General features: G+C 38.2%; 1 protein-coding gene and 1 long non-coding RNA gene across 5 annotated transcripts in view; one reads left to right on the forward strand and one right to left on the reverse strand.

Annotated features, from left to right (window-relative positions):
• Positions 1–4,218: 4,218 nt before the first annotated feature.
• Positions 4,219–15,014, reverse strand: part of itga9 (integrin, alpha 9) — a 49,876-nt gene continuing 39,080 nt past the window's right edge. For all 4 annotated transcript variants that reach the window (XM_081724922.1, XM_081724923.1, XM_035531687.2 and 1 more), the window contains 7 exons: positions 13,551–13,659; positions 13,014–13,121; positions 11,040–11,165; positions 10,590–10,709; positions 10,163–10,258; positions 8,860–8,979; positions 4,219–6,448 (listed from right to left, as the gene is read on the reverse strand). In XM_081724922.1, the coding sequence (XP_081581048.1) occupies positions 6,350–6,448; positions 8,860–8,979; positions 10,163–10,258; positions 10,590–10,709; positions 11,040–11,165; positions 13,014–13,121; positions 13,551–13,659 (778 nt within the window). In that variant the 3' untranslated portion in view covers positions 4,219–6,349. The remainder of the gene's footprint in view (positions 6,449–8,859; positions 8,980–10,162; positions 10,259–10,589; positions 10,710–11,039; positions 11,166–13,013; positions 13,122–13,550; positions 13,660–15,014) is intronic.
• LOC118242222 (uncharacterized) lies at positions 6,864–10,598 on the forward strand. Its single transcript, XR_004776671.2, has 3 exons — positions 6,864–7,201; positions 8,857–8,981; positions 10,478–10,598. It is a non-coding gene; the product is annotated as an uncharacterized LOC118242222 (long non-coding RNA).

A 15,014-nucleotide genomic window follows, 5' to 3' on the forward strand; every position in this document is an offset into this window, starting at 1 on the left:
TGACACTGAGTTAGCTAGTAAGGAGAATACATCCTTTTTGAAGTTTGTGCAAAATATATCTGTTGCATACCCTGCCACTTCAGCTGCAGAACTTTCAGCTTGTCTTAACAGTACAAGCAGCCCATTACGATAGATGGGATCAACACTCTTATCCACATGTTGCCTTACAAACTGAATAACTTGGCTCATTCGGACAATTAGAAAGTTTAAATGTTTGCACAACAGCTGGTGGTCCTGCACTTTATGTGCCTCTACACTGCTCTCTAAGTCACACTTCAATTCCTGTACTTCAAGATGCATCAAGTCTTTAACACTGATGACATTGGTGAATACGTTCAGTAGCTGCTCTGTTTCTTCTGTCCATTTCTGGTGAATATTTATGAGTTTATTCAGAGCTCCATGGTACTGGACTGAGTCACCCTCAAGCTCCAGCAGAAGTGGTGTGACTCCATCCTTGAGGTGCATAAGGCAAGCCCTGGAATTTTCGACACTCTCAAGACTCTTCTCATCATTGGCTAAAGCCGAGATGAAGCTAGCTACTTCACCCATCCTGTCTGCATGAGCTATGAAAGCCTTAGCTAGAGGCTGAAACTGATCCAGGTGCAAATCAGTATCTGATTCAACTTCTAACATGCAATGTACTGTGTTTACCAATTGCTCTAGAGGAGCTGAAGTTATGACAAAGATGTCCATTACCTGGTATAGAGTTGCTGTTACCACTACCTCATCAAGCTTATAGATTTGCTTGATTAGAGTGACACACAATTTCTCTTGACATTCTTTTGACTTCTGCTTAGGTGTGCAGCATTTCATCTGCTGTGATATATCTGACCAGAGTTGGAGGACAAGTTTACAGTTTGCAACCACACAAGAACGAATTTGGCTTCGAGAAGAGTTTGCAACAGCCATGCTGTGGGATATCAAATCTCGCAACACAATGTTAAAGTCACTCTCTTTAAACAAAGTGGAACTTGGATCAGACAGCAGTCTCAATAATCTGTTTCGTCGCTCTGTGTAATATCCATATGACCTTGTGGACACACGTTCACAGTTGGTCTTAAGTGTGTTTATGATATCATTTACAGTGGTGTCCACTTGATGGAGAATGTATTTCTTTGCACCTTGTGCTTCCTCACTGGTTGGATGTTTGATGGTTGTGTACATGGCTGTGTGGAGCATTGAGATGCATCTTATCAAAGTTTCCATAGAAGCTTTTAAACTCTCTCTTTGTCTCTGGTCACGAAGGTCTGGTATCCTCACCATTACCAAGCTGTGAAGTAGCAGAATTGCCTTAGAATATACCTGGAATGCCTTTAGTAATGAAGGTATGTCTGTAGCAGCTCCTACTTGAGTTAAGCAATCCAATACCCACTGAGCAGCTGAAGTGATTTTCCTGACAGTCGCATCATCCTCTACCAAAAGAATCTGCATCAAAACGAGTTTAATTTGGCAATGTGAGGAATCTTATTGTGATAGTTGTTCTATTACATTTCTCACACTGCAGTACATAATATTGTATCTCACTTTTGTTGGTTATTTCTTCAGTTGTTTTTTTTCTTACCTTTACCACTCCCAGCATCACATTTTGAGTGGCTTCAATAAGTTCATCTTTGTGTTCTGCAATGTCTGGTTGTATGCTGAGCTTTTGGGTTGCAAGAAGCACATGCTGGCCTGACATCATCAGGGACACCAGCAGTGGGCTCATTTCCATCCTCATGACATCATCATCTGATCCTGCCATGACTCTGGGATTAGAAAAAAACAGATGTACTCATGCAGTGCATATAGTTTTCTCTTTATTTATTTATTTATTTATTTATTCTTTTTTTTACAACTGCTATAACATTATTTCTGACATTTGTGTTTAAAGTTATTTTTCAAAACCTTAAATACAAATCCAATGATTAAATATTTAACACAATACATTTTTGTCTGGCAAACTACAAATGCAAAAGCACTTTGCTCATAATAAAACGTTGCTTTCATAGCACACACACACACACACACACACACACACACACACACACACACACACACACACACACACACAAATTCATCAAAATCATAAGCACTCCTGACCATCAGATAGATACATGTAACCAATTGAAAAAAACAAAATATTAAATTAGTAACAATTGCATAAGCAGGAAAAAACAAATGCGTATGTTGGTGAAATCCCTGGAAGTGTTTTAAGGCAGAGCAATGCAGCCCACAAACATAACCCCCTTTTTTTTTTTTTTTTTTTTTTTTTTTTTTTTTTTTTTTTTTTTTTTAACAGCTTTTCTTCATCACATAGACTTGGGGAATTGTGTTCAAAGTAGTAGGTTTTGTGTGTTTAAAAAGTGAAAAAAAAAAGGTTTCCCTGGTTAACAGTGCATGTTTACCATGGTAACAGGGTACAGATGCTCTCTAATTTGCTACAAATCTAAACAACAAAATTAAATTTATGATAATGTTTAAATTCATTAATATACAGATACCACATAGACAAATGAACATATTTCACATATTACAAATACCATTACAAATGCTATTATTATTATGAATCAATTAGAATTAAAATAAAAATATTTGCATATGAAGCTCTTGACATATAGTGGGTATTGTCTTTTATGGGTAGGTACTTTAAAAGGCAAGAGTTTTAGTTTGATCAGCTTTTTTAAATGCATGTCTTTATTTCTTTTAAAACGTGTTTTTCCATGATCAGTTTTTGTTTATTTCATTATTTTAAACATACTCTACCCATAGGTGTTATGCTGCAGAAATACCAGGTTTTGGCTTTTGTAGTTAGTTGTGGAAACAAATTTGTTTCATAGTCACACTGATGTTCAGTTCTTACAGTATTCTTGTTTTATTGACAACTGACCTCGAAGCTACAGCAGTCATGTTCTTGCAGGCCTTTGTCACTGCTTCAGCTGCAGTCTCTAACTGGGTGAATTGTTCTGCCTCCCCCTCACTCTCAGACATAAGGACGAGGTAACACAGGTGAGTTGCAATGGGGGCCACAACCTGCTCTATAGAGCTGGTCTTTATCAGGCCATCCTCTACTGGGGATGCCATTGCTTGCAAGAGAAATAACATTTTAATATTTTTTCATTCAGTTCAGTTGTGTATCACACATTGTAAATGTATGCACTATGAATATACAAATATATACAGTATTCACCTTCAAAACGTAAAATCTCAATAGTATCAGAAACATTTGGTAATTACCTGATGTTGTAGCAGCTCCGTGCAACTAGCTGTAATGTAGTAGGAATGCATTAATAATACAGTGCACTTGCTGGAGAGGTCTGCGGTTGGCTTTCTCGTGTCTAATGGCAACTAATGTCATCTGACCCAAACCATGACATTAAATAATTAGATGATTGAAGTATATTAATATCACTTTACGGCTGTGTGTGTGTGTGTGTGTGTGTGTGTGTGTGTGTGTGTGTGTGTATATTATATATAAAGTTTGGGGGTTACAGGCCCTAGTGATCTGATTACCACGGGAACCACAGGGGGTTGCCCTTACCCCCTACATGTTTTCTATCTCGTCCTTCACCCCTTGGTGCTTCTTGTTTTCCTTTTTCCTGATGTTGCTATCACTTGGGATTGCCACATCTGTCACTACACCCCTCTTCTGCTGTTTGTCCACCACTACTATGTCATTACCATCTTGTCTGTTTGGATCTGGCAGTCCCACAGGATCTTAGCATGGTCATATTCCACCACCTTTGGGGGAATATCCCACATATACCTAAGAATTTCCAGCCCATACTCGCCACAGATGTTTCTGTACACTATGCCAGCCACTTGGTCATGGTGTTTCATGTATGCCCTGCCTGCTAGCATCTTGCATCCCACTGTTATGTGCTGGATTGTCTCAAGGGCATCTTTGCACAGCCAGCACAGCTTCAACAATTTTACATTTAAACTATTTGGAACAGTTTAAAAAAGGTTTACATAAGCCTAGAGTTGGCAGTGGTGAGTTGCTATTGTTACTTTATTTTAGGCTTAGGCTATGGAAAGCTGGCCCTTTAAGTTTAGGTGTTTCAGGTGTTAGGTTAGAGTTTCAAGTTTTATATTAGCTCAAAAGAACTGTTGGATTAGTATAAACGTGCTTTACCATCCCTTAGTATAAGCAAGGGAACGTATAAAGCACTAGATGGCGCCAGTGCTACAAGAATGGCTGTTTTGTTTAGAAGACTTGAGAGATACTCAGCAAAAGACACCCAATTTTGAAATTTTATTTGAAAGTGGAAAAATCAATAGATAAATATACAGCTTGAACATTAACTTGTACAACAAACACAGATCGCAATGCATTTACAAAAATGAAAAACTGTGACAGTAGTTTATTCAAAATAGGTGATAATGGTGTCACTGCTAAAAACACTCACAGTTACTTTACACTTAAGAATGTCAAGTACTTCTCTCTCTGAAACCTGTGTGAGAAAATGTGAGGTGCAGAGCAGAAATCTGGATTTGTGAATGCCATGCCAGTGATGTAATGGATCAAATATACAAGTGTATTTTCTGTGAATCTTTCAGATACCAGTAAAGCTAAAGTATCTGAATACTAAGCAGTGAATTACTGAAATACTGCTAAGAATTGAAATATTTGTTGACTTTGGTGTAAAACTTGGCGACGGTTTTCTCAGTCAAACTTAAAATACAGTAATAACCTACAGTGAATTATATATAAAAAAACATTTTGGTTTATCTTAAGCAGACAACATCTCTGAATTTTCAAGTGTGTAACCAAAACAATTTCGGCATAATTCCAGACAGTTTCAGAGACACATTTATATATACAGCTATGGCATTTTCTAGAATTTAAAAAATGAATCAATGTTTGATAAAGATTGTGGGTATGGCTTTAACCAAGACAGTTGGAAAGAACAGCTCATGAGCAAAAGTGTGCCTAGAGTTGTAGTAGTCTGTCTCTACATTACAGCCTGAACATGCAGGATTCTTCCATATTCCTGCATTTTATTACTTTACTACTACCTTTTACTTCTCAAATCATACTTAAGTGAACATACATTTCTCTTGTATATTAGATTGAATTTGAATAATTTTTCAGAATGCTACTACATTCTAGAAACTACTGCACACCTCTGATCATGAGGCTACGCTTTGTAACAGAATTTCTGAGGCAGCGCTTGCATTCCAAAGTGTTGACTTAAGTGACTCTTCCCCTAAGCCCCAAAGAATAATGCTAGGCCTAATCATGAAGTACAGCACATTCTCACCTACTTTTAGGTGCAGTATTTGTACATAGGTTACTTATATATCCCTTATAGTATACCTTTGTTTGACCAGACAATGCTTTACACACACACACACACACACACACACACACACACACACACACACACACACACACACACACACACAACCCCCCCCCCCCCCCCAAAAAAAATCCCCCAACAACCTGTGAGTGCAAATGCTAGACTTTGGCACTTTGGCATTACTGCATTATTGAAATAAATGCAATTCTTTACTTTCAAAATGTGGTAATGGAAATTACTCACTATAATAAAAGAAAAGCAAACAAATTTGTATCACCTTTTATCAAGAGTTGTTTTTATATAACTTTATGAGCATAATGGGCATTATCTAGTGCAAATGCAGGCTGGTGATAGCAAATGGCTATTACATATGATCCTGGAATTGAGAACTGCCACTGACTTGACCCTCTCCATTTCTTCTGTTTAATTAGTTACAGTTTCTCTTTTCACTTCAGAAATAGGATGCAAATAATTGCTGGATAAACAAACACAGGAATTGCATCTTTCAATCTTTGGCTTATCAGTTAAAAAAAGGAAATGTATAATCCATCCTTTTCAATTTATTCCTGCCTTGTTATACTTGATACAAAATACTTCCATTTGATTGAAGATTTGAATGATGAGTATCAACTCTTTGGCATGTATCAATCTTCAGTGCTTTCAATAAATCAAAAAATACTCCAAGCCCTCCTGAAACTCTTATCTACACAACATTGAGTACATGTTTTTAAAAAAGCGCCCTGAGGGTTTTATTGTCTGCTAGTTTTGTCGCAATATCAATGTCCTTCTGAAGAAGTCTACATTTCTCCTCTTCCATTTCTACAGTCCCACTGGTAGGAAGCCACCTTCATTGGGTTCAATGGAATTCAACTACAAGTCTTCTGTGGTGAGCCAAATTGTCACCTAAAATATCAGTTTGATCATCACCTACATAAAAAAAGTGTCAAACCTCCGAAAAATTTGGAGAATATTCTTCTCTTCCACATATGGAAGACTGGAGGGAATGGGTCTTGAGCATGGCTATGGTGAAGATAGCAGCTTATTGGATCTTCTAGAAACAGTCATAGCTCTCATTGGCTCTTCTGAAGCCAATCCCAGCTCTCATCACTGTCTTTTCTGTTCTTCTCGGCTTCTATGATCTCTCTGTAATGCCGCCTGAAGAAGCCCATCTACAAAACACCAAGTTGCAGCACGTTACCATATTGGAAATGCACACCCCGATAAAAGGAAAAATGGTTGGACAGATGAAAACATCCTGTTTCAATAACAAACCATGGAAATAGTTTCATGGCAAACTTTACACAAGCTTGCTAACAATTAATGATTAATAGGGAAAAGAACTCATGAAGTGAATAGATGAAAAGCCAAATAGACCTACTGTGAAGAACGGTAAGTGTTAGAGCAATAAAGATGATGTCCTTCTCTGAGTGATTCTGTGGATTTGTGTTTGCTTTGAGCACTATTTATTGATGCAGACCACTGCTCTCCTCAAGAATTTCCTGAATTGAGCATTGCTGGACATGTGCACCTCTTGTAAAAGAGGTTTGTTTTGGCAGATCCAGGGTCTTGAGGAGTGGGAGGGAAACATATTCCTGAACCAACATTCCAGGGTTTCACTGTGGTATTCCCAGTGGAAAATGGTAGAGTGGAAAAGAAAGTTTTCTATGAAATGGGCCTCCTGAAAACAGTTTGATTGCCACTCCCCCTTGAAGATCCCACCTTCTTGTGTATGGGGTATAGTGTAAATTATTGTCAGCACTGGGTTTTGTTCCTTTCATGGTCAGTTAAGGCAGGCTGGGGGCTCTTAATTGGCCACTCAGGCAGCTGGTCCAAGAAAAGCATGCTTTCAGGACAGAAGTGTGTGAACAAGACCCACAGGGCATGTGACACTCAAGGGGGAGAAAAGATCCCCATATTGTCAGGTAATGGACCTGGGGTGTAGTATGCTAGAGAATGCCAGTAATTATGGAATCAGGTTACAGAAAAATCAAATATAGTAACTATAATATAAATGTTATTATTATTATTATTATTATTATTATTATTATTATTATTAAGTAACTACTTCTGACTTCTTACAAATGACTTCAAATATCTTAAAAATGTAGGGCTTAACAATAACATTTTATTAAAAGTGTTTTATAATGTAGTGTTTTTTTTGTCTAACAAATTATTTTTGCAGTCTTTCCATGGGTATCAGATTAAATTGGACACTGTTGTACAGTTTTTTTGTTTTGTTTGTTTTTTAAGATAACCAAGATATGCTTTTCTTCACCAACTATTAATTTCTGAATGTATCCAAGTCATTAATTTGTGTTAATTTTCATCATATAGTGGATTGGGTAAATTTGCAAAAACAAAAATTAATAAATACTGAATCTCTTTCCAGGACATATTCAAAGCTGAATTTAAGATCATTTAGCTAGGATGGCACTCGATCCAGATCTGTGCAGGTGTCTTTGCTTCATCAGCCAAGGCCACTATGACCTGATGAGTCCTATTCTTTAATTACATCTGTTTTCCTGTGCTAAACCACTTTCAGATATCCAGCCATGCAAATAAACCATGTCTCCAGGTCAAAAGGTAAAAGAGTAAAAGAACTAGCAACTGTAACAAACTCAAAGTCCAAAGTCACAAGATTGTTTGCTGTTAGTGTGATAGAAACTTTTCTGTGTTTCAACCATTAACTAAATTATTTCCATTCTCAGTATTAAAATAGCCGACAGGTCAAAATGAACATTGCATTGCACTGGTTCTTTATTGTATTATGGCTTGTTTGGCTGGTGCTCTAAATATTGCCATTTCCCAGACACTGATAACACCATTGCTACCCTGCAATTGCTTTTTGTTTTAGGGACAGCAAGGTCTTTTCAAAAGTAAATCGATTGTTTCATTGTTATGGCTTAATTTGGCTCACATTAGTTTTAAAAACAGAACCGAGACAGTAAGATGAACATATACTGTCAGGTTAACAAGACCATTTAAAATATCATTTATTATAAGTTGCATAAAACTTAAAGGCACAGTGCTCGTGGCCTGCAGTCCTAGGGAAGTCAACTTGATACAGAGGCATTTTTTTGAATGGAGACAAAGGAACAGTTCTAGCAATCCCACACTCAAGTGCATAAGTGAAGGAAACCAACCTAGTTCAGCAAACAACTAAACAATATGCATTTTAGCCCAATCTTGATTGAGCTGTATGCTGAAACAATTAAAATATGTTATTTCACAATAATCATAATGCAAAGTGATTAAAAGCTTAAAGGGTGGGTTAAATTCCTCTTTTTCTGTTTTGCTAAGTTTATGTTACAAGCCTAAAACAGTTCTAAAGAACAACAGTTCTGGAGCCAGTAATGAGAGGAACCAAATTCTTGGGTGCAGGCAATTTTCTGCATTTGCAGCTTCCACTTACTCACCTTCCCAGAAACAGCATAACTACGAACAAGTGACTGTTTGAGAAGGCTTATGCTATAGACTATGTTGTACTCTTCTCCTTGATCAAAAAAAAAAAAAAAAAAGAAAAAAAAAGGGTCAAGTCTATCGGTTTTATAGACAGAGGGGTTGTGTGTTAATACAGTACCTTCCAGAGCAGTACAGCCAGCAGGAGGAAGATCAGGATTCCCACAAGCAGACTGATGGCGATGATCCAACCTACCACATAACCCCTGGGCTCCTGACTATGCAGTGCCTCAAACACTAGCTGTAAGTTAGTGCAAGAAGATACATACACATACACACACATGCAAACACAGACATTTATGTGAACTTTCAGGTAGTGGGGTAATACATGTTATATCTGTGATATATATGTAATAATAAGCCTATTCTTAACCTCAGTAACCAAAGTACATTTTTTCACCCTTGGATAAACAAAATATACAAACATTTGTGTATTTTGCCTTCTAATATAGCAAAATACATCTTATACCAAAATAATCACTCTGTGAATGTAATGAGTTAAAGGAATTAACAGAATATCAGTTGTAATTAAATACCTCAAACAGTGATTAAGATATTTTTACGGTTTGACTATTGGTCTGTCAATTTCAGCAAAATTATACAGAAGTTAACAATTAAAGGATTATTTTGTAAAAACAATTCCAAAAAACATAACAAAAAACAAAGTGAAGGACAAGACCACATGTAGTGACAATATTTATATATCTCTAAGATCTCATCTCAAAGTCAATTTTTTTTACAACTTTGTGTCCAGGCAGTCTAATAAAAGAAAAAGCCTTTCTTGGGACTGTAGGGAACTGTCCTATTTACAAAGTGCTAGAGAAAATAGGAAGGCCACTCATCTGTTTTATAGTCATATACCAAATTAGCTCACGTCTGACAGCGTTTGGGGGTCAGCTAGACAAGACTTGGTCAGCAACCCAATTAGCTGAAAGCCTGGCATCAGTCACCTCTACCATTGCCCAGTTATGTTCTACTGGGATTGCCAATCAACCAGCACGCAGAGGTTTAGTCTAATGAATTTAATGTCAAATGAAGAGAAAAAAAGCCCCCACTTAAGATGCTATCTTGTCCACCCACAACCACTGCACTTCCAGCCAGTGGAACAGAACTGCCAGTTAAACTGATTATTTAATTCTGCTTAGGAGGTTGGTCTCAGCTTCTGGGTCATGACACTGATTATAATTTTCAGTACCAACTTTTCTCCATGTCACCCTCTAGGCAATTTACTAAATGCACCAAATTCACTAATTGTTTTTTAAATATTTTTAAGATTTTATAGTCTTTTTTATAACTATTAGTAAACACATTTTTAAACCATTCATAAACTCATTATAATGGTAGTCTGATTGTAAAGAGGTACCTATAATTTGGTCATTTTTAATGCATGTTGGAATATGAGTTGAGACAGAATCGATACTAACAGAAATGTCCTCTGGTAGGCCACTGGGCACCTCCATAGCCCGTCCATCTATTTGGATGTGACCTCGTGTCACAAACTGGATGACAGAGGAGCTATCCTGTACAGAGCACAAAAGAAACTTACTTAAGCATTTATACATGAAAATAAATAGCACCTGCTATTAAGAGAAAGATCTGTCAAGATCTGTCAATCTGTCACTAAAATATTCATAGTTTCTGATATGTATTTTAAAGTTGTCTTTTTCCAGTAATTATATTTGTAAAGAAAATTGCAGGGTCTACATTAAAATAATTAGATTTTTTGTGTTAATCAACAGGTGTGTCTATGGAGCAAATGAAGCTTTTCATGTCTGTTTTGACAGTGAATCCACTGATTATTGTTTCATTTTAGGTCAATTATGTCTTATTTATACATAATAAAGATCTTACTCTCTTCAGCATTTCAGTGTTCAGTAGCATTTGCACATCTATACTTGTAGCCTCTTCTTTTGCTTGAGAGCCCAGGCGGCAGGTAGCAGTCAGACAGGATCTCCCAGGCCGGTCACAGTCCTGTTGACAGATGTCACCATCACCGTATTATACACTCACTTCCACCTCTCCACTCAACACTGCAACAAATGGGACCTGAGAGGGTGGGGCAAATCCTTTGATTCTAAACTGTAACAAGATACTGCACTTTGGTTTACTTGGCAGGTAAAGACTGACAAACAGGATAAAATACACTAGTATTATAATCACCTAAAATACATTAACTGGCTCACATTCAAGCCTTCAATGTGCTTAAAAATAAACCCTCTATACAGTATGATGAGTTTCTTTTAACAGCAGTCTCTGAATAATAACTCTTGAGTCTATTGTAAATGAGGATTATTTGCTTACCAAAACCTTCCTGCCAGATTTGGTGAAGAAGGCAAAGATAGTGTGGAAAATACTCTCTTTCTCCTGGGGGATGGTACATGGCGTGGGGTTTCTGTACCATGTACAGTTCCCTCGTCCCTCGGCCACCTGCACACACACAGGAGCACACTATGAGAACTCTATGAATAGCAGCATACACTGCCATGGTAGGCTTTCCTATAAACTGTTCTTTTTGTGAAGCAGGGTTTTTAACAAGCATCAGAAAGCCTGAGGCAACTCAAGGAAATAACTGCAGACTGTTCTTTTAAGTTTGAGGGATTTACAGACTCCTGTTCATAGTCTTAAACTTGAGACTACTCTAGAAATTGTGCTTAATGTATTATCACACTGCCGTTCATATCTTTACAGTCTCAACATGTATAGTGTGATGTATATGGTGGTTCTATCTGCCCTGTGACTAAAGCAGGGAAGGTCCACATATGCCCTTCCATTCTGAGTCGATGTGTAAGGATAGTCGTGCTCATTGTAAGTAAACGAGGCCTGACCTGCAGAGTGATTTATAGGTCTAAAGGAACTTCTATCCCAGGAGGACTTCAGGAGCTCCTCCCTGAGCTCGACATATGGAGTGCTTTATTGCCCAACACAAACTCCTCCCTCCCCGTTCCAGTGGCCGCAGGGAGCTCTTTCCATCTCTGCCCCCTTTCACCTCTATCCTCTCAAGGCCTACGAGGGGCCCCATATGTGGAAGTGTCCCATGGCCTCTTATTGTTTTGCTCTCTGGCCACCTACAGCACTACAGCTCTGGCCGGGCCATTCTCAACACACTTTTACAGCCACTCTCAGTCATTTCCCCACAGATGAGGCTCCCATTTGTGTTCTGACACCTCACCACCACAGGCCTGTGCTTGGCTTCAGTGATGCAAAGTAGTGACTGAGTAGAGACTGCACCCCCCCCCCCCCCCCCCAAACCAAAAATGCCACATGTGTTTCCAGCAGGGTGATACAGTGGAATGCTTTCTCTGGGCATTTGCAGTCAGGTTTGTTGCCTTGACTGTGTAAATTATATTCCTTGGTTGGAAGGTACCCGGGAAGTTTTTATTCCATCCAACACCAAGGCAGTTGGATGTTTTTCAGTGAGACAAAGCATACTGAACCCAAGCAGACACAGTTCTCCTGAGGTGTCTAATTTCACCCTGCAGCGTAAGCAGTATGATCCCCCATTAAGTGATACCATATGAAGCTGATTGGGTGGGATAAAGGCTTCTCAGGTCAGCAGTGCATTAACATTACTAAACTCTAGTCTGAGATACCAGTATGGCCTTGCAAGTAGATAATCAAACATAGTTTTATGCTAAAGTGATGCTGGATCACTCTATTCATAGTGAAGGATGTTATAAGTCCAAATGTGGTATTTTTTTTATTTTAATATTTTAAATTTTAACTGTGAGCCTGCGTGATGAACTTACTAAACTTTCAAAGCCAGCATCAGATATCACTGATGTTATGTAAATGAAGGCTGCTTGTACACTGATTTAGAACCAAAATATTTGGGCTATGCAGATCATTTTAACATGTTTGAATTAAATGAGGTGGAATTGATGTAATTAATTATCCTACCTACTTAAAAGTCAACTCTGTTGTTGTGATCCATGATGGTACTACTTCCAATATAATGCAGTGCGTATGCTACCACTGCTTTTAGTGTAATATAGAGTATGAGTTACAACTGAATTCAATTACATCATAAATCACATCAAACATATAGCAAAACTGCAAAATAAAACAAGACATTTTGTACCATAACTGAATAGAGCAGGATGCTCACCCAATTTTTCTGCTCCTTTAAAACTAGGCTTGATATGCGTGAGCTACAACTGGACATCTTTGACCATAAACTGTTCTTAGGTAGGCTACAAAAATTTTAATTTAGCACGCATTTATATGCAGTAATATGAACAAGAATGAAATGAAACTAAGTGGATGTGTGATACTCACTTGTGTGTCTAAGATGTGGAACATGTCTGCCCCATTGCCAGCCAGTCTGTTTGGTATCCTTATTTCCACAGTAGAGCCAGGCAGTTTGCTTGGTCCATTGTTTATCACCTAGGACACCAACATATGGGAAATGGGTTTATCCAAAACCTTTTTTTATTGCAGTCCTAAGAAATCCTTTTTTGGACACTGAAGGAGATACTACAATGTGAGCCCTGCCTTGGACAATCACACGAAATGACAATCCCTGCCACATGTCATAAGACATGGGGACCTATCAAATAGGCATTTGCAGCTTTCGCACATATAAATGCAGGTGTACACCATGTGAAAAAAGCTCAGGGGCATGTGAGCATGTGAGCATCTCTGCATTAACACACAAAAGCACATGGTTCAGTAACGTCATGATATTGTAATGACACTACAGCCTTGACATTTGAGCTTTTTACAACTCTGAAGCTCTCTGAAGCTACAGCACACTCTTTACAATTTCCTAGACATCTAAACAAATGAGGGTACAGCCCAGAAGTTCTTGCATACCTGGAAGGTGAAGTTGAGAGGCTGAAAGTTGCACTCCAGGTTCTCCAGCTGAACAAAGTGAGATGGATCAATGGAGTTTCCATACACAAAAGAGGAGGGAGTGACAACACTATGGAGAGAAGCATATAATAGTGCCATAAGATATTGCTGTTTATAAGCATCTGAATAGTCCAGTAAGGCCACTCTAACAGTAGCCTAATATAGTCAGTGTTTGAAAGTTGCAATGCAATAATGTGTACTTGAAACACACCATGATAAAATGTACAATTTTAAAAGATCATAGTACAAGCAGACAACTATATTCAAAGTTTAAAGCTTTTTATTGGTTTATATAATGTTACTTATACAAACCTGCTGAAATGTACTAATAATGGAAACATGACGGTGCCCCCTCACCAGCAGCCTCTATGTCACGGAACGCTCCCCTTCCCACAGTTCATGTTGTGCTGCATGCGGTGGGAGCTCACTGACTGTCTCGTTTGTAACCACGCCCTGTTGTTAGCACACAGCTGCACCTGGTTTATTGTCGTTATGTTTGTATGTATTTAAACCCCTGTTGGTGTGTGCATCTTTGGTTCTGGTTCTGTTTGTGATGCATGTTGTGATTTCGTTCGTGTTTGTGACTCTGATGTTGCTCGTGCTCACCCTGCTTGTTCCATGTGAATGCCACTGTGTTTAGAGTATCGTGTTTTGTCTAATAAATGTCCTGTGTGTCCTGCTCCTTGCCCTGTGGCACTCTGTGGCATCCACATAGCCCTTAGTTCATATTGGGCTTTTCTGTTGCACGTGTTATATGTTTTGATGGTGTTCCATGTCCCACACAGGTTGAGCTTCATTCACCATGTCACCTGTGTGCTATGTTCTTTCTTTATAAGCCTTTGTGTTTGTATGACTGATTTGTTACACTGGCTTTCTTTAGTTACTCTTTGATCATGTTTATGTTCATTTTCTTTAAACTCTTCAGTTGGAGACTTTCTTTTCTCTGTTATTTGCCCAAGACTTTATTGGTTCACAGTATCTCTTTTTGAAATTAGTGTTTCAGATGAAGCCCTTTCAAACACACATTCTAGCCCTTTATCACCCATAGTAGTTGTCATGTGTAGAACGTGCAAAAAGGAAGGAAGCAAATTAATCTTCACTGGAAGAGTGTGTAACATAAGTGTGTCCAAAACAGAACTAAAGAAAGCCAATGTAACGTTAATGACCAACAAATGGCCATACAAACACACATGGGCTTATAAAGGAACCTAACAACATAAAGTCACACAGGTGACATGGCTAATGAGTGGGGCATGGCATAAAACCAAAACATCCAACACATGCAACAGAACAATGCAACAAACAAAAGGCCCTGTGGAAGCCACCACAGCCAGTTGAATGCTACATGCGAGGAGGGAACTGTCACATTCTCAGCCTGTAAAAATAATACATTTATATTCGAATGATCAGAATGAGTGAATATAC

Source organism: Electrophorus electricus, chromosome 12 (genome assembly GCF_041902795.1).
Source record: "Electrophorus electricus isolate QZ-2024a chromosome 12, ASM4190279v1, whole genome shotgun sequence".
NCBI lineage: Eukaryota > Metazoa > Chordata > Actinopteri > Gymnotiformes > Gymnotidae > Electrophorus > Electrophorus electricus.